Raw genomic sequence first — 24,393 nt, 5'->3', positions numbered from 1 at the left:
AAGGCGAAGGTAGTGAAAAATAACAGAAACAGGCTGGCAACACAAAAAGAACTCTGTCTAAAAATTCATGCTTGACGATTTATTTAGTTCCGGTGCTGTGACACAACAAGTAGCAGAGACGAAGTACAAAAGTTGCTCACCTCCTGTGTATCCGTGGCGAGAGAGAAAGAGAGGCAAGAAACATTGCGACACAACTAACAATGTCATACTAAACTGTCACACATCGTGCGCGTGTCCTTCCGAATCGTATGTGATCCACTTAAACCCTACGTTTTGCAATCCGACCGTTTCTAATTATCGTATTGGCAGCATTTCGAGCCGTTCCTATCCATTTCTACATTTTCATTAGAAATATCTGAACAACAACGTCAATTCCAAGACTCAATAGTTCAAACAAAACGTTTTGCTGAAAATTTTATATATTTTTAAGAAATCAATTCGTCACACTCGTAATAATTAGACTGCAGATTTTCATGCGAAATTATTTATTCCTTTATTATTATTTTACTCCTTCATTGATTTTAATGTTCCTGAATTCTGTTAATCTGAAACTTAAATGAAAATATAAGACTGTTGTTTAACCGATCGTAACTTTAATAAAAATATTAGGTACAAGAGAATTCAAATTTAATACGTTCCTCATATAGACACGTCTGTGTAAAGATCATCATATTCTACTTAAGGGAGTACAGCAGTATTGGATGCTAAAATCAATGATTTCTGTACACGTTTTTCTTTTATAGTTAATTGTGGACATGTTTCACCTACTCATTTTCGTCGTAAGCGTATATAATCCGCAGTCTACTAATAATAATAATTTATTTAGCAGATTTTTATCCATAACAAAAATAATTAAGAAAAATATCGAGTCCAAAATCGACAGTAGAAACTGGAATAGCTGCAAGAAGAGACGTAGACAGGCACAAAAGAATGCAAGAAAAGTTGCAGTCGAAATGAAATAAAGGAGAAACGCCGCAGTTGGTTCGAGATGAGAATGAATGAAGTAAGAAATGCAATGACAATAAACGCGACGTACACAAACAGTGAGGTTATTACGAGCGTGTGGAAGATAGTAATTAGAATCAAGTACTGCTTCCCTGATTGAGTCCAGAAAGCAAGAAAACTAATTGGCGTCCTTACGGCATACATGAGTTATGAAGTTATAAATCAAATAAAAATTAAGTTTCGAAGCTCGGTAGCCAGACGGAAACATTATTGCGGGTTGGAAGAAACCGAGACGCCGCCATTACGGTAATTTATATGATACAAGTTTACGAGCCGAAACATACAGTGCCGACTATCATATATATTCTTTCGTGTCTCACTAAAGAATCCGTGGGGCTTCTTTGCGCGGTCCTATAATTCTCCGACGACAGACAACGTTCGATCTGAGCCGTTTTGTTCGCGTTTCTCGTTATCATATTTCTCTGTTATCAGAAACATACGGACTCCGCGCGGTGGTGGCATGGCTGGCCACTCCCTCGAAACTACACAATATGTACATATACAATAAAACGTTAGCAACCTCACGCTATACATTAATTATCTATTCGGTATAAAATCGTGATTGTTTGTAAATATTTTTCGTTAATCTGCAGCACTTAATTCAGTCGCGGCCCGCGGCGCTGCAGCTCGAGGAGTGTATTACGCCGCGGTTTTCTTTATTTTTCGTTTCTTTACATTAACAAATTCACCCGGGAGACTGTTGGCTTCTCGCTGCGAGGCTCGAAGTCGTCGTCAATTAATCTAAGAGTTTTGATATGAGCAATATGGCAAACGCGTTGACCTTTCCAATTTTTGAGTTGGCTACGACGCGCGCGAACTATATCCGAGGGAAATGTATCAACAGATTTTGTCTCGAGAGAGACATTGTTTATTTCGCTGACTCTTACGGTCACTTCGTTTAATCGTCAACGAGCCTTTTGATCGATCATCGCGCCAGATTGTCTGCTGGGATTTTCGACGAGGACGAGAGAAAAACTGGAAAGGTCGAGGATCGTTGCTCCTTCGTTTTGATTATATGTTTCGTTTTTTTTTTTTTGCTTTTTCTTTTGTTGTTGTTGTCAACTTTCTACACGTTTTTCGTGTCTGTCAGTGTTTCACACAGTTCTCGATCACTCATGGTGGAGTTCCTCCTTAGGTCCATCGGGTCAGACACGGTTTTCTCGGGCTTGGAAATCTGTGAGATGTTTTTTTGTTTGTTTCTGTTTTTTTTTTTTGGTTTCGTTTATTTGTTCGTTTTGCGAACGGGATCGTTATACCGTTCCCGCTAGTGTAGATCGGTAAAAGCTTCGCAGATCGGTTTCCCCGAGGATTTCTGCTTCTAAAACAGAACAGCAAATTGCTCGGTTGAGATTGCGGCCAGGTGAATATCGGCGAATCAAATCGGCGCGACGCACGCGGGAAAAGCCGCGACCGGCATGGAAAGGAAACTTAAAGAACCGGCGCGGCGTGGCGTCGCAACAATGATTTTCCAATGAAATTTCTAAGAAGCAAACAAGCTTAGCGGGCACAAAAGGGGAGGAAATTATAGCCGGGGAAATGACAAACACGGTGTACGATTCCTCTCGAGTCAAAGGACAAAGCAGCACCGGCCGAGGCCGGAGTTAGCGAAACAGCAGTAGCACAGCAACCCCACGGAACTCGTTTTAATATTCCTCTTTACGAGTCGAGAAATTAACGGTGTGTACCGGATAGAATGGAAATTGTAATAAGCTCAATGTAAAGTGATTCGCCTGGAATAAGATAATTGAGAAACGACAACCGAGTTTCTTTCGTGTAACGCTTTCTTTCTTCAATAAGGATTGAGATCGCAAGTCTTTGTCCCGGATTCCGAAGTTTAATACCGTTCGCCGGCACAAACAAAATCTTTGCAACTCCGGTGGAGAAGAACGTTTTCGATGAACTCGTCAAGGGAGCACAGAATAATAAAGCAATATCGGATGATTGAGAAAAGCCGTGCCCGATTTTCACAGAGAACAAGACCTTTCTCTAAGTGAAACCACACAGTTTTTCCGGCTTTTGAATCGTAGAAAATAGCGATAACTATATAATTGATTGATAAAAATGTCATTTTAAAATGTCACTGATTTTACTTTACTTTTAAATCGGGTACGAGGTTTTCCAATCATCTCGAATTCAGGGGAAGAAGTTTACGCCCTCCCTCTCTACCAGTGCTGGATTAGTCACGTGACATTATGACACATGCTCGACAAAGACGTAACGCGTCACGTGACCGGAAGCGTGGTGAAACAGCGTAGTAGAAGGGGATGGTAGAGTGGGGAGACAAGTTTTAGTCTGGCGACTCCGGTATTTGCAGCAAGTGGAAACGGTTGGTCATGACACAGACACACCAGCCGATTCCTCAAAATCGATTTTCTCGAGAACGGGGCATCAAACGAAAAATTGTTACTCTTTTCTTTTCACTTGTTTCTGCATGTAGAATCACTGCGTATAAATTTCCAAATGTAGCACCCGGTCGTATTCGCATAAGTTCGCGTTTGATCGTGTTCTACTCGTGACAACAAATGTATAAAGAATTGCTTTACAAAACTGTACACTTACTATGACAGGAAATGAGCCGATTAATAGGAAAGCGGTATAAGTCAATATTATAGTTTGGTTTAATGCCACGTCCCAGGGATTTAATCGTCAACCAGTAAAATAACTATAATTTTAGCACAAGACAAATCTTGTTACAATTCTTCGGTGTAACTGTGTTTTCTGGAACTTTTACATAATTTTTCACGATCCAATGATTAAATGTCTGGCACCGTTTTTGCACAGCTTTGTTCAAATAATTTTTTGATCACGTGATACGAAGGTCTACTGTGCTGTATAAAAAGAAGAGTATGTCACCAGTTTCGCTCCGTGGCGTCATGTAAAATTGTAACATCGTGTTTCCGGACGGGAACACAGCGAACGCTGTGGGTTATGCGACAATTACGTTCCGCCCCCGACGTCAAGCAAGAACGATTAACAGTTTCAGAAACGGGGGTAGTATCGTGGCCACTCTGTTGTGGTCTGAAGTATCGCGGTCCGAAGGGGAACAGCGATACCGACGTTTGTTGGCTTGTAGGATTGTTTGCTCTCGAGTGCGCGGGGTCGCCGTCGCAAAGCTGCATATCCGTATTTGTGGACGAGCCCTTCTCAAATACTTGCCTATTTGCTTACCGCTTGAATGTACGCAAGCGGTAGCTCGAATACATATTGTAGACACGCGATCCCCCTTCGTATGCGAGTTTCCCGCTGCCGTATCACTGTGTCTTAATTTCATTCCCGCGAAGGAATGTTCGCCTCGGAACGATTCGCTTCGCGCTTCCCAACTTTCCCACCATCGATTTTTCCATTCCCTACCGTCTCGAAATTAATTGAGCGTCAATGATCCTTTCGTTTCCGATATCTTTCTTCCGAGCAAACACTTGATCATCTGTGTCCCCTTAACACTAGTTTATTACACAAATCTTATTAAACTTTCAATTTCCCTTATAAAATTTGTAACTTCAACGAGATACACTACCTTATTACGTGCTTGAAACACTAATCAATATAAGGTATATTAAACTGTAAAATATAATCTGAATTCGTTCGAAAGTTACTCAGTATTTTTCTATTCCACGTATAATGTTTTTTATTTTGGTATATCAAATCGATACAAATCACTTCGATACGATCTGGAGGCTGTAATGAAAATATGTATAAGTGGAAAAAGGAAAACAAAATTCCGAGTCGATTAGCAGTTCGATGAAATGAATCTACCACATCCTAAATGAGTGGTTAATGGAATGCGTAATGAATGGTTAATGAAAACGTAACGAAAGGTTAAAAATAATTACTATAGTAATTATTACTATTATTAATATAGCTTGCCATATTATAGATAATGATAACCGGTGATGGCGCGCAGGTATTCTTCGATTTATTTACGAACGAATGAAGACGGAGTGGAAATGAAGAGAAAGTACAGGAGGGAATTACGAGCGGAGCGGAACTAAAACAATGCCTACAGACGTAAATAATTATCGTAAACTCTCCGGAGCAACAAAGATGCGTTACGCTCCAGTATCCTTGCATTCACTCGGTGTCCTAAATTTCTTCGACTCGAACGGAATCCGTGCAGGATTGAAACGAAGGAATTGCGAACAATGGTATGTAAGTTGAAAGGGCATATTTAAACTGAAACTAATAATTAGCGATTTTATAATAATTAATATATTACGAAAATGCATTTAAGAAAAACGAAATTGTACAATTACAACATTTTCCACTTAGGGATTCACCATAGGTGCAAATGACGTAAAATACAATGAATTCTCGATATATGTCAACAACACGGGTTTTGCCCTCTCGAGCTTCGTGGCCCCTCATGGGACACACCCCGCGGTAGTGGGGATAATTCCGCGACACTTATCATGGAGGTCTTGGCGACATATATAGAGGAATCACTGTACACAGTGCGTCTAAAAAACAAGAAATCGAAGTTTGAGCTCTTTCCTCTAGAATTTTAGCATGCCAATTATCGTATAGGTACTCTTATCTATGGCAGTATCATGTATTGGCAGTACTACGATTTCAGAATTTACAAAAACTCTAATGCCCGAAAATACAATCTTCTCAATAGCCATGCAATCTGTTCATACTGGATAATGCTCAATCATTGAATGCAGTTTAATCGCATAAAAAGCGATTGCGAACCTAGAGAAACGTGTACGTGAGAACAATGAGATGTCAAACCTTGATCCCTTATTTATGGAACGCTCTGTACAGATAGCACCAACGAAGTGAAGGGGAACCGTTTAATGATATTCCTTGCCGCAAGCGATTATGATGACGGGTACAGAATGTTCGCTCGATACGGGATATTTGCAAATGTTTCGGCTGAGTGATTCCGTCGTTCGGACGGCAGAACGATCAAACCCGAGTGGTTCTGTACTTGCACCGTGACCATTAAAGAGGAACTCCACCATCGCGCGAACATCAACTGATGTATTCGCGCGGTATGTCGGGGTAGATCGCGTCTGGATCGAGATGCGTGTTGGACGACGTTACTTCTGGCGCGATCACGCCCTCTTCGACGTGCTATCTGACCTCACTCACCCGTTCCTCAATGGCGACCTTCCGGCTTTTCCAAACGAACTCGCACACCGCTATCACGCATGCGATGCCCATCCCGCCCATCAGAACCACGAACACGCCGCCGACGTTCGCGAGGCCCAGCTCGTTCGCCGTCGAGCTGCTCTTCGAGGTATCATCCTGAGGACAGACAAACAACTCGAATTGTGAAGTCTGAAATACACCTTATCATCAGTACGGGGCACCTGTATATAATTTAAGAAACCCTCCGATATTCGGAGAACCACCGGAACGAAATACAGTGAGTTCTCGATATATGTCAACAAAACGGGTCTTGTCAGCGCCATGTATCGTCCAGGAGAGTGTTATGTTTACACTCCTCGGCGTCCGAGGTCTCTCGAGTTTCCTGGCCCCTCACAGGGTATACCCCGCGGTAGTGGGGGTGGTTCCGCGACGTTAATCGTCTAGGTTTTGGCGACATTTATAGAGAGATCACTGTATACGCTTCCCAAGGAGAGTAGGGGATTTGCAATGAGGGAATTGACATGCTTACCCTGCAAGATCCTCCGCCGCGTTTCTCCTTCCACCAGCGTGTCTTCAGCAAGTGCAACTTCCCCTCTTCTTGAAGCTTCAGGATCGCCCCGCTTATGGCCGTCCTGTACGGCGAATCTGAAGTCCCAAGGTCACATTGAGAAAGTCTTATCTCTCCTACCAGTCGGCTTTTATCGCCCTCGAAACTTTCGAAACCTGTCACTTCTAACCAGCGAACATACTGAAGCGACACTCGACGATTTTTCAGATATTTTCGTCGAAAACAGTCCTCACAAAAACATTACAGAATTATCATATTTTAACTTCTATCATTCTTGTGGAAGAAAATTTTGGGAAGTACTTGAAAAAATATTGCGAATGGTAGAATTGTGTATGTAATAAATTAACTGCGCGAACGGATCACACAATATCAAATATATGGCGAATATACTGTTCTGTGAAAACTACCTTCAACAGAAAATTTGTTCAAAATCAAGCTAATCGGTCCCCGCCTGGCGAATATATTTTTCATTTTTTACAGATTGTATCCTTCAGTTTCTATACGGTACAGTTTCTTCGTCGCCGAAACAGGGAACCGTGCACAGGCGAGGGAGAACGAGAAAATCTGTGACCTGTGGTATCGCTTTCGAATGTTTACAAATACAATATTTTTACAACGGACGCCACTGATTCGCTTTTCGACGAGACACCGAATATTAAGCAGCGGAGCTGGTTCCCGCGAAACGCGCGAAGCTTCGAATCGGTTAAAATTCCCGTTGGAACCTGCAGGGATCGGTGCTCCCCTAATTTCCCTATAAATCCGTACAACGAACGTGAAAAATTATCTTTACGATTCGACGGCGTTTGCCTATAAATCAAGGACTATAAATCAAGGATATACATGTCGATCGGCCGAAATAACTCGCGTCTCTATCGCTCGAAAGCTATTCGGTATAATCGGCTAACGGTGCATCTAGGTGACAAGTTTTTACTGTCGGCTGTACAGGGTGTTCCAAAAGTACAGAACCATCCGACACATATTCATGACTCGAGTATAAGTACTAAAGAGACGTCGGTGGGGGAAGCAGGCAGCAGGGGCCCTACCGTGCCCACCCCTTTATTAAAAAGTAATGTGACGTGGTAGTCGACGTGTTAATACATTTTTATACTCATGACATTCTTCTGTCACTGACTTATTCATTGAATAATTGAAAAGAAGCTTCCGAAAAATTGTTATCCCAATGTGAATCTTCAATTTGAAAAATGAGAATGGACCCCTCGGCATGTTTGTGCCGAGAAAGAGCATGTTTCGGATGGTGCTATATTGTGAGGCACTCTGTACACGTATATAGAATGTATATTCCCGTACGCTGGAGTATTTCATAGCACTTACTCGGCGGCATGGCTATGCCATATCCTTTCGAGTCCAGGAGACCGCCGACTTGAGTGAGGTCGCAGGTCCTCTCGATTACGTATTCGATAGAAGTGGATTCCATCAGGAATGCGTAGCTGCCTTTACCCTTGATCACTCGATCCACGCCCTCGACGTTGCTATTTGTAAATACCTCCGGCTTTGCCGAATCCATGAAGGACCACATACGCTGGTACGTCGAGAAATTGGAATCCTAGATCACGCCAGGAATTTCATGGTCGATTGCGCGTGCCATTAAACGATGAAACGTCGGCCGAAATTGGTTAATCTTCAAGGAGGACTATTACACGGTGCCCGCTCGTCTGCGGTCCCATGGAAATCACAGCCGACTTGCCTTTGCGGCGATCGATAACGCCCGTTCCCGTTCCCGCGATTTGCAATTTCATTTTTGCCCCCCCCCCCCCTGAACGCTAAGCGCGTTTCGAATTTCAACCTTAACCCTCGAAGATTAACCAATCGCCATAAGAAGAAACACAATTAATCCCAACGGTCTTAAAACGAATATTTTATAATACAATAAGATCGAGTTTTTAAAAAATAAATCGTTCATTTCTAGATCTAGGTTTACGGCAAAATGGCGGCTTCTAATATTCGCAATACGGGTCTTATACCGTTTGTTACTTTGGAATGAATGGTGCTGAAACGAATATATTTTTAACGTGGAAAGAAAAATTCCAAATAAAAATAAAGGCATTGTATAAATGACTTTAAATTCAGAAGAAAGAAAGAAAAAAACGACGGAACTTTCTCTGACGCGTGATATAACAGTAAGGTGCGTTTACTCTCCAAGTAAATCGTCCCTCGATCTATCCGTTCGCGTCTGCCGACGTGTCCATACAGACTCAAAAATACCGAACCGAGTTCAATGAGGCGATTACGCGGATATTTGTATAGGGTTCATAAGATATTCATGCGATCTTACCCTGAAAAAGGCGGCGGTACTGCCTCCTTTGAGGGCGCCGTATTTGATTTTCGTCTGCTTTGCGAGATCCTCCGCGCTCTCGATCGGCGAATCCATCCTCTCGACGGTGAGGAACGCGGCCAAGTTGGCAGTGTACGAAGAAATCATGATCAAAGTGAAGAACCACCACATCCCCGCCACGATGCGAGTTGACACGGCCCTGCGATGAGAATTTGAACGGTGCAGAGGAACCTCGACGCGAAAGTATTCCGAGCATGTTCTCCGCCGGCGAATTTCTGCATTTACTTCAATATACAATCGACTGTATCAAGATTCTCAAGTTGTATCAAATGAACAGACGTCTAAATTGTCTCGTGATTAGATGTACAAGTTTAGTCAGCTTCGCAGATTTTATGCTATTTAAATCTAACACGAAGTATCGGACTGCTCAACACTACCTACTTTTTCAATTTGCCATAAAGGAAGTAAGGTATGTGCTTAGTGTACCGTTTGCCTAATCCAGACTGGGACTACTGCGTTCGTGCGTAACTGAAATTGGAAAATGCTTCTCCTCCTTTTACTTGAACCTTTGATGGTATCGTATACTCGATAATTGTCCGAAATATCTGGTCCATAATTGTCCCAGAACTATCCCCACTGCCACGGGGTGTAGCCCATTAAATACTAATTTTGTTTAAATTCCTTAGACTAAATTGCTATCACTTTTGAATTATATTAACATCGTGTCAATCAAGGGTTAAAGCCAAATGAATTTTATATACTTTATTGTCTAAACTCATAGTATGCGGCATTATATTCGGTGAACGATGCTTTTTCGTTTGCCGCGGAATTTAATCTCGCGGCCCGCATTAGTCCCAAAACTTAATTAGTCAATTAATACCCAGGAATACTGCAAGCTTCTACACGTACCGCGTCTCATGCAACTCACGCGGTCTACGCTTCTATGAGCTATCCGTCTAATGTAACACACATGACACCAACTTAAGCGTTAATCCTACTAAATAAGGAACGACGATAACGACTCGGGGAATAGGGGCTGCCTCGCGTAGAGTGTCGGAAGACAGAAGCATCTAAATACAGTCTCCTGTGTCTAACGAGTAGTGAAAGTGTCAGGTGTCTCGGATTAAACGCGCAGAGAAATTGCTGCTGCCTCCTTTAAATAATTCGAATACCTTCCCCGCCAACAAGGAATTCGTCAAATTTGATTCCGCAGCCAACGTTTCGTGGATTTGCACGGTTCGAAACATCTCATGGGTTTTCTCATTCGTGGCAACAACTCCTTAACATTGATTAACATTTGCTCGATAGAACGGTGACTACGCGATAAATAAATGTATTCAATCTCCTGTCCTTTTCTCACGTAAAAATAAAGTCTTGATTCCGCGAGCATACGTTCTCTATGTAAATCGCGTAATCTTTTCATCTCTTGTGGAACATGCAAATGAACCAGCGAAATTCGACTGAATTACATCGGATTCGTGGAAAAAAATTACGCTGCTTCGGCCGGAACGTTTTTTTATTCCAAAAAGAGTCGTACATTCGCATCGCACGAAAATGTATCAATGGAAAACCTCGAAACCAGCCAATGTACATCGAGCAAAAATAGTATTGGGATTGATTAAAAATTTGGAGAAACCGTAATTCTTCGTCAAATCAAAACTAAAATATGATCCATGCTAATGTCGGATTTTTCTGTGATCGAATGGATCGTTCTTGTTGCTTTTAACACTCGAGACTTTTCGGCCGATCTAATAAAAATATTCTGTTGGCGCGTAACTCGCCGAACATTGTTTCTCGCGTAATAAATTCGACTGACGCGTCGCGGATAGCGTTCGAGTGCGAGGAGCTAATGGTGCTGAACGAAATAGAACACGAGAGTGGGTGAAATAATTTCGAACTCGGCCGAATCTTCTTCTTATCCAAACACGCGGAGAATTGGCCGGTAGGTGGGTCCCGAAACGGCGGAACGTAACGAATGTTTCCGTTTCCGTCGGTTTCCAATTTAAAGCGAGACTCCGTGAAAATTCAGCGACGCGACGCCGTCGCCGGAAGTTATCGAACGTTCCGGCGCTGTCGTCCCCTGTTGCCTCGGCTCCGTATCATTATGTTACGAGTTCCCCCGGTAGAACAGCGGCAGCAACAACTTCCATTAAACGTCGCCGTTGCGACTGGCAACGAGACAGAGCGGTTAGGCGACAGGCGATAGAGAAGCACGGCCGGCCGACGTGTCTCGGCACGCGGTAGAACGTGATCGGTTGCAGCAAGCCTACGATATAGCATATCCAGGCTATCGTTACAGAAGAGTAGCACCTATCGACCCCGAATCTCGTCTTCCTTGCCGACCGAGCGAACCCTCCCGCGAGTCGAGAGGACCCTCCGAAACTTCTATTCACCATTGTGCACCCCAGGTGAACCCGTCCGCGGACCGGTTAACTAGTTCGACACGAGTTCTCGAGTTCGAGGCTCGAGAGCCCCGGGAACACAACGATCGACGCGTTCACCCCCGTTTACCCCCCGCGACCGGAATACACCGGCTCGGACCACGGATTGTACCAGAATAGTTAGTGTGCTCCTTCGGTGACTTACTTCGGCGCTATATCAGAGCCTTGCTGCATGAGCGAGCCTATGGTGAACCAGAGCGAGTTCATCAGGGTGAACTCGTTCTCGAGGACCTCGGACTGTCCGTTGCACAGATGGGGATTCTCCCACTCGTAGGGGCTGAACCTGCAGACACGTGAAAGGAGAACGGGGAGGATTAGACCTCAGAGTCGCAACGTGCGTAGTTACTCAAGGATTACAGACTCGAAGCGATCGATCCGACATCTTTGCATTCTTGCGTTTCGTGCTCAATGGCACGGAAAAATCGCTGTTCAACCCTTTGCGGCCCTTTGTTTCAGAACTTTGCTATAGCACAGTATAATTCCCATATGTAACTGACCTATTTAAAATAGTTCTACGATTGTTCTTACATACCATGTAATTATTATAACCACTGAACGATTATTTCAAACCCTTGGACGGCGGGATTTGGGTCCATTTTGACCCAGTTCGACGATCACTCCACCTGTATTCTAACTCTCTAGCAGTCAAAACATCAGCTATTTATGTTTGATTCAATTAGAGTATATTTAATATGAATTAATGCGTAAGATTTTGATTGAATCTTGTGATGACTGCTATGAAATCGTCAGGTGTCCGCCTTGCAAGGGTTCGTGTGTAATTCAACTACAAATGTTAACTTTATTAATTGCATAGACAATTCATTTTACATTGCTTCGAAATCGAATGAACTCAATTGAATTTAAAAACCGATTTTCGAATCTTACAGGTGCATCTAAATGAACCGGTCTTTAAACCCAATTTACAAAATGAAACTATGAAATTATTTCGTGGTTCACTTACTGTAGCCACTGTTGGCATCAACGCAGATATTGGAGAGCATGATTTTTCAATGGTTAGAGGAACGTATTGTTTAATCTCGAGCGAGCTTTAAATGGAATAATATTGCCGCAAGGAGAATTGAAACGCAAACGTACCGTTGATAGAGGTACGTTACACGCGCATGTGTTTTTTCAAGTCTTTGATCGTAGCTGCGACTCTGAGAATCGCTGTCCGCTTGTTAATCGATAGATCTGTAAATAATAGACGTCTTAAGGAGAGACCGCCTTGAAAGAAATAATTTGCTACCTCGTCGTCGAAATATCATTTTCTTCCGAAGAAATTTCCATCGAATCTCTTTTGAAAACATCCCGAGAGAAAATCAACAAAGAAATTATACCGGGACAAAGCGGCGGTCACTTATCGGCGGTGGTTACTCATTCCTCCACCATTCTCCATACCTTCTTCGCGAATTAATTTGTCCAATCACCAAGAAACTTTTACGCAACTCATAATTGCTCCGCCACTTTCGCCCCGCAAATGCTTTGGGAGAGACGAAGAGGAGAAGAAAGTTTGCACAAGAAGGAAGGAAGTTTAATTCGTAGTTTCCCTTTCCTTAATTGAATTTTTGATTGTTTCCCCGAATCACTTCGGTTCTCTCCGTGCCGACTTGTTTGCAGTGTCTACGGTACATAAACGAAAAAAGTCTACGACTCCGGAAAAATTCTCTCATTTAATTAAGAACCTCTCATTTTAGATAACTGTGCGGACTCGATTTTGCTTTTAGTTAACCAGAATAAAACTCCACGTTACAACAGCTTTCAGGAGGATCGTGCAAATTTCGCGGCTTCATTGCGTCGTTCCGAACAACAATTGCGCTTTCTGCGATCAACGAGCTATTTTTCTTAACTCGACAGACTGGGCCGCCTCTCCTTAAAAAGACGCCTGTTCTCGCGAACTCTCAATTCTCGTGTCGAGCGTCCTTCATCTACGAGAGACTACAACAGTACCAAACAATCCGGTCCCGGCCTGGTGCGAACAATGGCACGGATCGGAGAATTCAGTGACGTTTTGCTGAAACAGTTACTTTCCCATATTGGTAACCACTGAATTTTATTGCTCTCTACAATAGACTTGTTCTAAAGGGCATAGCCTGAGACAAGATTGTCAAAAGTGCCCCCAAACCAAATCGATTTCTGGTCAGACCAATCGACAGGGCTCCCAAAGAAACCCCTCTGTGACGAGTTTCAAGTCGCTACCCCTACCACAAGAGTAGTTACAGGCTGAACGCGGTTTAATAAATTATGCTCTATTTCTTCTGTTCTGTTCAGTAAAAAATTACGAAAAAATTCATGAACATTCTACCGAGTAGCACACAGTACAGTGAATTATTTCAGAATTTTTGGTTGCCAAATCGATTCCCCGCGTTGAGTTAAAATTACATTACAAATAGGGGCTCGTTTAAATCAGTGCCCAAATAAACAATTTAGTATAGTGTTTAATAAAAAATTTCACGTGGATGTTCGTTGTAGTTGACAACGAAGGCAAATATCACTAAACCCTCCGATCGGGAGCACCGGTGGGTCGGTTTGCGCGGATTCGTTTCGCTGAATAATTCATCCATTCTTCGTTCGTAGTCCGGGGGTCTGGGGCGGTGCGAGTTTGCGGGACTCGGGGCAAGTAAATCGCTACGAAAGTGGATCGTTACATTGGTCGTCGATCGTCGATGCAATCCCGATTACATGCGTCCCGGTACGGAGGAACGTGTGTCGCGTGGGTCGTAAGGGAACGCGCAACCGATACTCGAGCTGGACAAAGGGCTGGTGGGTTGGGGGTGGGGGGGGGGTAAGGTAGGCGTCGAGGATAACGAAACAAAGGTGGACGAGAATAAACGAAAAGAGTAAACAGGTAGAAGACGTTCAAGCGATCGTGATGCCAATCTAACGGCTTACTTGGGCAGAATGTCACAGCCCTGCCGCATTAAGGATCCGATGGTGAACCACATGCAGTTGAGCAGCTTGAAGCGGTTCTCCAGATGGTCCGGGTTTTTGTTGCACGGATGAGGATTGTACCACTCGTACGGGGTGAATCTAAACTGATCAACTCTAGACAACGTCTGATCCCCCTCGGCCTGGACGCATCTGTCTTCCCCGGGCCGGCCGATCGCCATTTACGTATGAAGATTAACCGCGTCCGGGCATCGAGAAAAAGAGGTCGAACGGAATGCGACAAGTCACCGTCCCCCTGTCTGTTTAGTCCGTTCTCCCGTCGATTTTATACACGGTTTTTCCCCGCGATCGGTGGTCGCGATGCGTCACGATCAATCGTGAAATTAAAACTGCCGCCGCTCGACGAATACAATAGCGCTCACCTGAACTTGCCAAATCTGCTACGCTGTAATTTACACGATCCGCCCCCCCCCCCCCCCGCTATTCACCTACCGCGGACAAGAAGAGCGAATAAAACTACTAGAGGAATGGAGACAGACGCACCTCGAAGATGTAAATTTTCAAATATTGTGCCAGAGGATTATTCTGATTTTTCTGATTACAACGAGTCCAAACACGAGGTAAATAGGACGAGTTCTGTAGACTCAATGCATAATAAACAACGAAATGAACACTAGGTTTACGGGGACCCGTCAAAATGATGGGTGCTTATATTTTTAGTTTACAATTATTAACACTAGATTTACGGGACCCGTCAAAATGACGGATTCTAACATTTTTAAATTGGGAATATTGAGATTGTAAAAATGCATCCATGAGCAGTTATTTAACGAATTTATTTCTTTGGGTACATATTATTCAAAAAATGGTTACAAACTTTGATAGATACATTCGTGTTATTTTTATAAAGTAATGTAAAATAGTCACTTTTAGTGCTCCGTAAACCTAGTGTTAAGAGTCCAAGGATAAAATTTATTTCTCTGGGTGTATTTTATTAAAAGAAAATGCCTAAAAATTTGGGCAGCACCTTCTTGTCTATAATTCTAATTTCTATAATTTCTATAGTGCTCCGCAAACCTAGTGCTAAGAATCTCAATCAGAAGAATCCCGACAGTCCCTGGAACAGAAAGACTAGCTCATAACGTAACTGGGTCCCAAAATTTGCAAAGTTTAAGTGAGCACTACCATATTCGCCAGCCACCGAGGATACTTACTTGTCACGCGGCTGTATTGAAAAATTATCATCTTATTTGTAAAGGTGTAGAATGTGGCTGAACATCGGTTAACGTCGACGGGGAATTTTGATTTTCTATCGTGGATGGAAAATCTGCCGAACACGCGGGAAGAAGCTTGTTAAATTCTCAATACGACGGAACGATATTTTTACGTCGCAGGGACCTGCACCTATCGGATCGTTCGTTCAACGTGGTGTAGTCGGAGCTGTATGTATAATACTTTTATCGAGGCTCGGAAAGGTGGATTGACTTGCCTGGCGAGTATGAAGAGCAGCACTGAGACGCCCAGATAAGCAGTTGCCATATAAATCCAAACGTCGAGGCTCAAGGGACTCAGGAACGAGAACAGATTCGGCGGTTGCTTTATAGGCTTACGGTAGAGTATGCTGATACCTGGAAGAGCCAAACGAAAAATTAACACTACCAAAAGCCTGAGCCACTAATAATATTTTTACATTATAAAATAATTTGTATAATATTTTTCACAGAAACAGAAAATACGCGTAAAGGAGTGGCAAGATGGAAGGAATTATTGGATAGAAATTCAAGTTCCATCCCGCTGAAACCAGCGCTAGACGGTCGGAACGCCGCAGGATTTCTCGCACGGCTGGTTTTTCTATTTTGAGAAATCAGGGAAAGCCCGAGGTCGATCATTAAATCAATCCTCGGGGCCAATAAGCCGGATCAAAGCGTGCCCCCTGATTAAACAGATCGCTCACCCAGGTTCATGAACGGCATGGTGAAGTCGACCGCCTGCTCCCGATCGTACGTGATGGTGAGATCGGCGATCGCCAGATCCGCCTTCTGATCGAGCAATTCTTTCATCATCCCGTCCCACTCTTTCGTCTGCTTGTTGTAGGACCCGTACCGTCCGTCCGGCACCAACCGGAATGTGTAATTGAAGCCGAGGATCCTCGATATCTCGTAAATCAAGTCGACGCTGTAGCCCTCGTACTGTGCATTTCCGGTGAGCGTATCGCTCGAGTCCTTCCTCATGCAGTACGGCGCGCTCTGTAGGGTAATGAGCTGACGTCACAAGTCGGATACCCTCAGCCTTCTCTATGTCTGTGTTTATACAGAATGGCGCGCTTTGCATAGAACATATTAATATTTTCTCGAGACCGTGCTCGGAGACACATATTACCAACGAGTAGCCGGTTTCGAGAGGTCAACACTATTTTGAAACGGAATAACTTTTTTAAAACGCTCCAAATTACTTGAGATTCTTTCCGAGATGTTAGAAGAGTTAAATCGCTAGTTAATGTTGAAGAAAATTTTCGGAGAAAATCGTATTTTACGCTTTTATAGATTTTTGGAACTTTTTTGACTGTGCACTTGCATACATGTATTGGGTTGGGACGAAAGTTCGTGGGGTTTTCAATTGAAAATTAAGATTTATTTAACACTTTGATCGCCAAACTAGAAACCCCAAAAATTCCATAAAATCAAAGTAAGTTATTAAATGAAATAAAAATTGCACAAAATTAAATGCATGATACTGAGTAATCCTCCAACTTTCTTGCATGTTACAGATCCTAATCAAGTTTAGTACAACGAATATATCAACGTAAAAATTCATTTTAATCTGCATAGGTCTGCATAGAGAACCTGATACTGAAGCTGAAAATTTAGAGAAGAGCTTGTATATCTAACTACAAATAACTATAACATTTTCTGAAATTAATTTTCTTCTTCTTCTTCTCAGAAAATGCGAACCACGAAGAAGTTCTAATGGCTGCAACCGCAGAATAAATCTTGGCGCAAGGGGTCAACAGGTAACCGCTTTATTTCCAAATCGAGCACGGGCCATTGCAATCGTCCAATACAATGGAATAACAATTTTGATATTTTTGCAACATTGAATGAGATCGTGCGAGTCTTTTTTCGCATTTCCTGTAATATATGCTCCGCAGCATCGAACGAAGAACGGATATCATGGCGGCCAGTTTTTAGTGGCCGACCCTGTAGGTACTTGCACAGGTAGCACGTACACACGAACCCTCGTTGCCGTGCACGGGGTTTGAATACGTGCACACGAACGTGAACAGCCAGGTCACCGGTTAAACCAATAGAACCTCACGTAGGGACGCGTTCACGCGCGCGCGCGCGTCAAACGCCATATTCTCCGGCGTGCGGGGCAGGCAGGCAGGCAGGCCGTTTCGGCAAATATGAAAATTCAGGAGTCCACGGCTCCTTTCGCGCTCCGACGCTGCTTAATTAACGCAACCGTGATTTGCGCCGGGCACAAGAGAGAAATGAAATATGCATGTACGGCGAGCGCGTGCTCGCGATTAAAATGGCGTGCTCCTGTCTCGGTTGGCTTTCTTTCGCTGCTCATCCGTGGCGAACGAGTCGATGTTAGGCTTTTGGTATTTTGGAAAACGTTTATGTTAACTTCCAAACGAATGTTAACGCACTACGTGAGCAATGTCCGAGTCATGTTGTATGTGATATACACGTGGGAGATTTAATGAATGTACAAGAACATCTGATTAAAAACGACATTCCTTACTGTGCAATGGATGAAATTTACATTAATCCTACTAGATGTTGTTAATTCAACTGGAAGGGCGTAAGACAACATATTGTTACTAAAAACGTTTAGAGTAATCGATGAGTTAAGGTATACTTTATTGACATTTAGATATTTTAAATCACACCCACATGTATCTATACGATATTGATGCGAGAAGTTCTTATTTGAACGTTAATCAATAGATTATAAAGGATGGCAGCTTTACGTGAAATTAAACACGAGAATTCTAGTTTTGAAACGAGAGTATAGAAATTAATGTGAGAGCGACTTGGAAAGCGTAGAAATTCAACGGGCACGCATTTCTTCCTCTTATAATTTTAATAATTAAATCTCATCAGTGATCGTCGGAGTGGGGATAGTTTAATCATGGCATTTCTACGGATTTAGATTACTCAAGCGTGCCCAGAAAATCCTACCTAAGTGGTCCAGCATAAAACTGGAAGGACATTTAAACGGACAAGAACTCAGTTCCGTTTGGAATGGTCTGACGTTTGCCAAGAAATCCTCTAGCACTCTAGTCCGAGCGACCCAACCGGTACTTTTTGCGATAAATGCTTAAATTTCTCAGTCTAATCACGACCTTCCTATACATTCGGATTACTCGCGTGTACCCAAAAAGTCCTCGCGTAAAAGTGCAAACACGTTTTAATGGGCAAAGAACGCAGTTCCGCTCGGAACGGTGTAAGGTTTGCCAACAAATCGTCCGGTTCACGAGGGTCCTGGCGTTGCTCTCTATAATCGATTCCTCCTTTCTCATTCCGGAAGCTGCCGGTAAGAAGTTACGTAAACTGGGCGTAACTCGGAGAAGGACTGTAAAACGTCCCGGCAGCGTCGAATTCTCTAATTGCCGGGTCTCGCCTAACGCCGTAGTTCGCCGAACGTAGTCTCCGTCGCCGTGCGCAAACTTCGGGATTTTCGGCTGGCAAAAGGAGCCTCGCCGGGAGGGTTCGAGTGCGCGTTCAACGACGCAGGATCCGATTAATATCCTCGTAAATAGAGACGGTGGGTAACCGGGGACCCGGTTTTCAAGAACCGACGTTACATCGTTCAAGTTTCCAGAGCACCGTCGAGCGGCGTCTCCTCGGGTGTGCTAAGGACTCTTATCTCGTGGCTGCGCGACCGGGGGGCTCGACGTTCTCGCCGACACTTCTCCTCGTGAACTTTCGAGCCAGTTAATACATTCGCGAGTGCATTACTTGTCGCCGCAATTAGCGCGAGAATAAGTAACGCGCGAGACCCCCTCCGCCGGTCGGTCTCGCCGTGAAAACTTCAATTAAATCGCGTACACCAGGCGTCCCCGAGTTTCCTTTCGCCGGTGGCTTTCTTCGGTTCCCGCAAAATGGAGAGGGGAGAGAGAAAGAGAGAGAGAGAGAGAGAGGGGAAAAACCGAGAGAAATCTAACGAGCTGGCAGAGGGCGGAGAGAGCAAAAGGAAAAGGAAATAACTCGCTTCCGCGCAGCGTTCGCTCAACTCCGTTTCTGTTTCCTTTTCATTCCGGGAAAACAAACAGTCCAGGTTTTAACGATACGCGGATGATTTACCTACCCGCCGCCCGGAAGACACGAAAATTAAAAATTCAGAGCAGGATGGAGTGGCAAATAAACAGCGTTCTGATATGAGCCGGTTATTCGAGATCCCGCGGACAAGCGCGACGGATAGATTTCACTTTCCCGCGATGACACGGTCACTCGAAATGCTGGCTCGCGTTGTCCGACGTTCCGAGCGGAAATAGCTTCGTTGTTTTTAATACATATCCGACCGCATAACGAAAATTAGTCGTTTGTGCATTGCGGTAAATAAATGGCATCGAGATTCGTTGAATCCGAATTAATTCAACCCTCGAAACGTACATCATTTCGTCCGGCGCTCTAAATGCGCACCGATGGAAAATAAAATAATCTGTGTTGCTGCAAAATCAATATTCAATGGTTCGGTTCTTATTACAAATTCTAGTTTGTGGTTGCAAAATTGTTTTCCGATTTAAAAGGAATTGATACTGTTAGAAGGGAAGGGGTTGATGATTCAAGAAAAGGTGTTTAAAAAGTGTTTCTGTGAGAGGGGCAATTATTGAGATCGAGAAGACTTTCTTTTGAAGGCTATGTTCTACGAAATTTTATAGTTTCGGCCTTTTTTAAAATAGAATAATGTATTTTTTCTTTTTATGCAGATACCCCTTTGGAGGAGTTATGCAAGAAATTCAATGTTGATTTAATTCGTATTATTAAATGCACGGAAGCGGGAAGTTAATTAAAGCAGTAATTAGCGTATTACTCGGCCAAAGCGAATTTGTAGGACGACATACATCGTTGAAGTTGTCTATTCATCAGCTATAATGTTGCATTAGTAAAATCATGTCACTCCGCTTAAAAGGGTACCTGACAAGTAACGATTCTGACTTCTGTAACTATAAATATGAATTAATGTAACTATACTACAATATAATTATAAATCGTTGCATTTTGTTAATTTGGTTTTCGGATTGATACACAGTATAAGAAAGTATACATAATATATTTAGAAGTTTTGTAAAAAGGCAACACGAGAATTCATTTGTTTGATTTAATTGATTCAAAAAGTTCGGATATGTGAAAAACTGCAATAATTTATATAATTTTCCGAGCTATCATATTTGCTGAATTTTTCTTGGTACAGTCAACTTGTACCGTCATAAAATATTTATGTATAACGATGTTTGTTAAACGATGTCGAAAAGTAATGTAAATAGTGATGGAGTAACATCAACTTGATTTGGAAGTAATAAAGAAACCACAGAAATTTATTTCTATTTCGAAGGACAAATAACTACCATGGTTTCTTTTTGTATTACGAATGGTCGTACACTCACCAGTATGGTTGTCACGATGAAAGTCTTATTTTGAAGATTCTCCACGATCTGGGTGTACTCTTCCTTGTAGCTTCTTGTGAAGTTTATTCCCTTCGTGCTGTTCCACGTTCCTATTTTCTTCAGTCCCTCCTTGTTATTCAGTTCGATGATATCAAGAATGAAGTCCGAGCGGAATCCTTGGTGATCAAATTTGATGATTCCTGTGAGTCCAGTCATTTCGACCTGAAAACAAATACCGAACGTGTTCTGTAACGAAATGCTACCTCCGATACAGCCAATCGCTGGAAATTCAGTGACCCAAATTCAACACAATTTCAAATAACTAGAAAATATTCGTCTCAATTATTTTCTATTCAATATCTTCCACGTGTAAATACTTTTCATATTTATGTATTTAGTCACGGATAATAGTTCGCTAAAATAACTTCTTGAAACAGCGAAGGTAACTGAATAAAATGGTATCTCCACGCAGCTGTTAATTAACACTAGGTTTACGCAGCATTAAAAGCGAGTATTTTACATTACTTTATAAAAATAAGAAGAATGTGTCTAGTCAAGTTTTCAGCCATTTCTTAAATAATATATACCTAAGGAAATAAGTTCGTCGAGTAATTCCATGTAGATGGATCTTCGCAATCTCAATAATCGTAAATTAAAAATATTAGAATCCGTCATTTTGACGGGCCCCGTAAACCTAGTGTTAAACATAAAATTACAAATTCCTAGTAATGATGTAATACAATTCCTAGTAACAAATTCTGTAAATATTTTTACTCTGTTGCATTCGATCTATTACATTCGATTACTTCTCATAATAATTTCAATCAGTCGATTTTTGGTCCTCGACGTCCCTTCACTTTAACGGAGACGCCTATTCGACCGATTATTATAAAGTTCAGATCCTCCTTCGTCCCCGAAGGTTTAAAAAAAAAAATTTAACTCAACTCCCGAAAAACTGGACGGAAAATATCCCCAGCACCTAACAGATTGGACGTCGAAAAGTCCCCTTTTACCCGGAGCGTCCGAAAATCGGGATTGGGCTACAAATATAGCAAAACGGACACGCGGAACAGCTCGTCAAACGGTTCCGCTGATCAACATCGATTCGACGGACATCTCCCCGGCGATTGTGAAGTGGTCGCAACCGGGAATCACGCGATCGACTCGTGTGCCGCGCGATGACACGCTCGGTTTTCGTGCTATCCGGCAGTTGGGCGACAAGGGTCGGCGTCAGCTAGGATTCTCTCGCTGGCAAAACCGCGAGGGCTATAATTTGTCAACGGGGGGTCCGACGGGACGGGTTCGTTTAACCCGGGGAGTAACTTTCCATTGTTTGGGCAGAACAATCGGCGGAACATAGGAAGAGCCGTCCCGCCTTCTGCGCCGGCACAGTTTACTGCGCGTCGTCCGTCACCAGTACCAGGGATGCTCGCGGTGCGTTGCACATGGCAGCACTCGTGGCGCTCGTTAATAAGCGGCTGAACGCCGGCGGGGGGAGGGGTAGGACCAGTCAGATTAAGCATATCGTTATAATGGCTTATTACGTTGCCCGGACGGCCGATCGATGTCCATAATTCCGCGAAATTAATTTCCTCCTGCTCACCCCTGGCCGCGTCCCCTCCACGTTACGCACCCTTACGCGCGCAATATGTCCACCGATAAACTCTGCTCGCGTAGCGAGCGGAGATATAACCCCCGCCACCAAACTGAAGATCGCTGCTGTCAGATCTTAGGAAAAAGCGATCAGCTCCAGAACTGATCTCTCCACTTTTTTAACCTCCATACTTTATTTTTGAGTGTGAAGGAAAATTTTGTCGTCACCCCTCGGACCCGACATCAAATTGATTTTCCACCTTTCGAATTTTTCTTACACTTTTCTGGCGAGTCAGTTGACTGACGTTTAAATTTCTCAAGTTGAAATTAATTTTCTGTTAAGGAAAATTATTTAATTAACCCTTAGCACTCGAATGGCGACTGTAAGGCGCCACTAAAAATTGCTGTATCATTATTCAAAATATTTGTTACGTTATTAAATTTGTTTGTATTTAATAAATATACTAAACACTTCAGTATTGTACGAGTAAATTGCACCATTTTCGTATGTATAACATGAAAACAAAATATATAGAAGAGAAATATTCTAGGTCGAAAGAAATGTTTCGTTTTGGAGTAAAAAGAGCTTCGAGTGCAAAGGGTTAAATTAGGCTTGATATCATTGAGTGGTGAACGTTGTAAGTCTCTTTAAAAATTAGTATGTTGATATTTTCTGGAATGGAATATATGAAAAATATTTTTTAGAAAAGGGAACTGTTTTTCTTCGTTTAGCTTTCGCCGTCGTTACATGGAAGCTATCATTCCCGGGATCGGGTGCTGATAATATGCCTCGAGAAACATGAATTACTATACACACGACATCGATTAGCGTGGATGGCCCTCCGTGTAACGAGAAATATACGAGCGAACAGCATTTAGTTGCCGCGTTATGGGCGGATGTAACATGGAAACGGGAGTGTACCTTCGGTTATGGACTGGTTAAGAAATTGTCGATTGCTGTTATGCAAAGAAATGACTCTTTTAACATTTTTAGCTAGAATTTTACGAGAAAATAATTGCAAGATTCCAATCAGCGAAATACTCATCGTAATTTTTTATGACCGCGGCCACTTATATGTTGCAATAAATACTTTGCGATTTCGAAATACTGCAATCATTTTCCAAGTGATATAAAAAATAATAAAAAGATTATTAATTCTGAAAAGTATCCAAAAATGGATGTAATGTTCAAATCAGATATTGTTTCATTCAAAATCCATTATTCATCAAGTATTGTAAATTATGTAAATAGAATTTACACCATTGTGACCTCATCAAAGTACCTCAATGTCATCCCTGACCATGTAAATTCTTTTCTCGTTACGAACAAAATTATAATTCGGCAAAGTAAAGATGGTGCCAGAATATTAACCCTTTGCGCTCGAAGCTATTTTGACTCCAAAACGAAACATTTCTTCTGACCTAGAATATTTCCCTTCTATATACATATTTTTCATGTTATACATACGAAAATGGTGCAATATACTCGTACGATACCGAAGTGTTTAGTAATTTATTAAATACAAACACATTTAACAATGTAAAAAATATTTTGAATAATGATACAGCAATTTCTAGTGGCGCCTTACAGTCGCCATTCGAGTGCTAAGGGTTAAAGTTATTCGCCATAAATTGTAACGTGATAACGTTTTCCAAAACAAAAAATCTGTGATTCAACGAATAACCGCGATGATCGACCACTCAAAAACATTGCTTATCAGTTGATTGGACAGCGGAAATGGTGAATAAACTGGGCGGCGAGAGGGTGGGGGAGGGGCGTCGAGTGGCTATGCCAATATTCCTTGGCTGTCAGAGTTGACTGGTGCGCGATTCGATTCGATAGTTTCCGCGTCACGGCGACTTGAAACATTGAAGTAAGCGTCCTCGCATCGTCGGCTCC

At 42.6% G+C, this 24,393-nt stretch overlaps 1 protein-coding gene across 1 annotated transcript in view; it reads right to left on the bottom strand.

Moving 5' to 3' along the window:
• Positions 1-24,393, bottom strand: part of Kair1d (Kainate-type ionotropic glutamate receptor subunit 1D) — a 217,535-nt gene that overhangs the window by 2,134 nt on the left and 191,008 nt on the right. The window contains exons 9-16 of the mRNA XM_076801924.1: positions 20,901-21,122; positions 16,239-16,530; positions 15,774-15,912; positions 14,288-14,425; positions 8,958-9,156; positions 7,997-8,228; positions 6,626-6,741; positions 6,097-6,252 (exon numbers count right to left, since the gene is read on the bottom strand). Of these exons, the coding sequence (XP_076658039.1) occupies positions 6,097-6,252; positions 6,626-6,741; positions 7,997-8,228; positions 8,958-9,156; positions 14,288-14,425; positions 15,774-15,912; positions 16,239-16,530; positions 20,901-21,122 (1,494 nt within the window). The remainder of the gene's footprint in view (positions 1-6,096; positions 6,253-6,625; positions 6,742-7,996; positions 8,229-8,957; positions 9,157-14,287; positions 14,426-15,773; positions 15,913-16,238; positions 16,531-20,900; positions 21,123-24,393) is intronic.

The sequence above is a fragment of the Halictus rubicundus genome, chromosome 16, assembly GCF_050948215.1.
Source record: "Halictus rubicundus isolate RS-2024b chromosome 16, iyHalRubi1_principal, whole genome shotgun sequence".
Lineage (NCBI taxonomy): Eukaryota > Metazoa > Arthropoda > Insecta > Hymenoptera > Halictidae > Halictus > Halictus rubicundus.
This window is presented reverse-complemented; position numbering and strand designations above follow the sequence as displayed.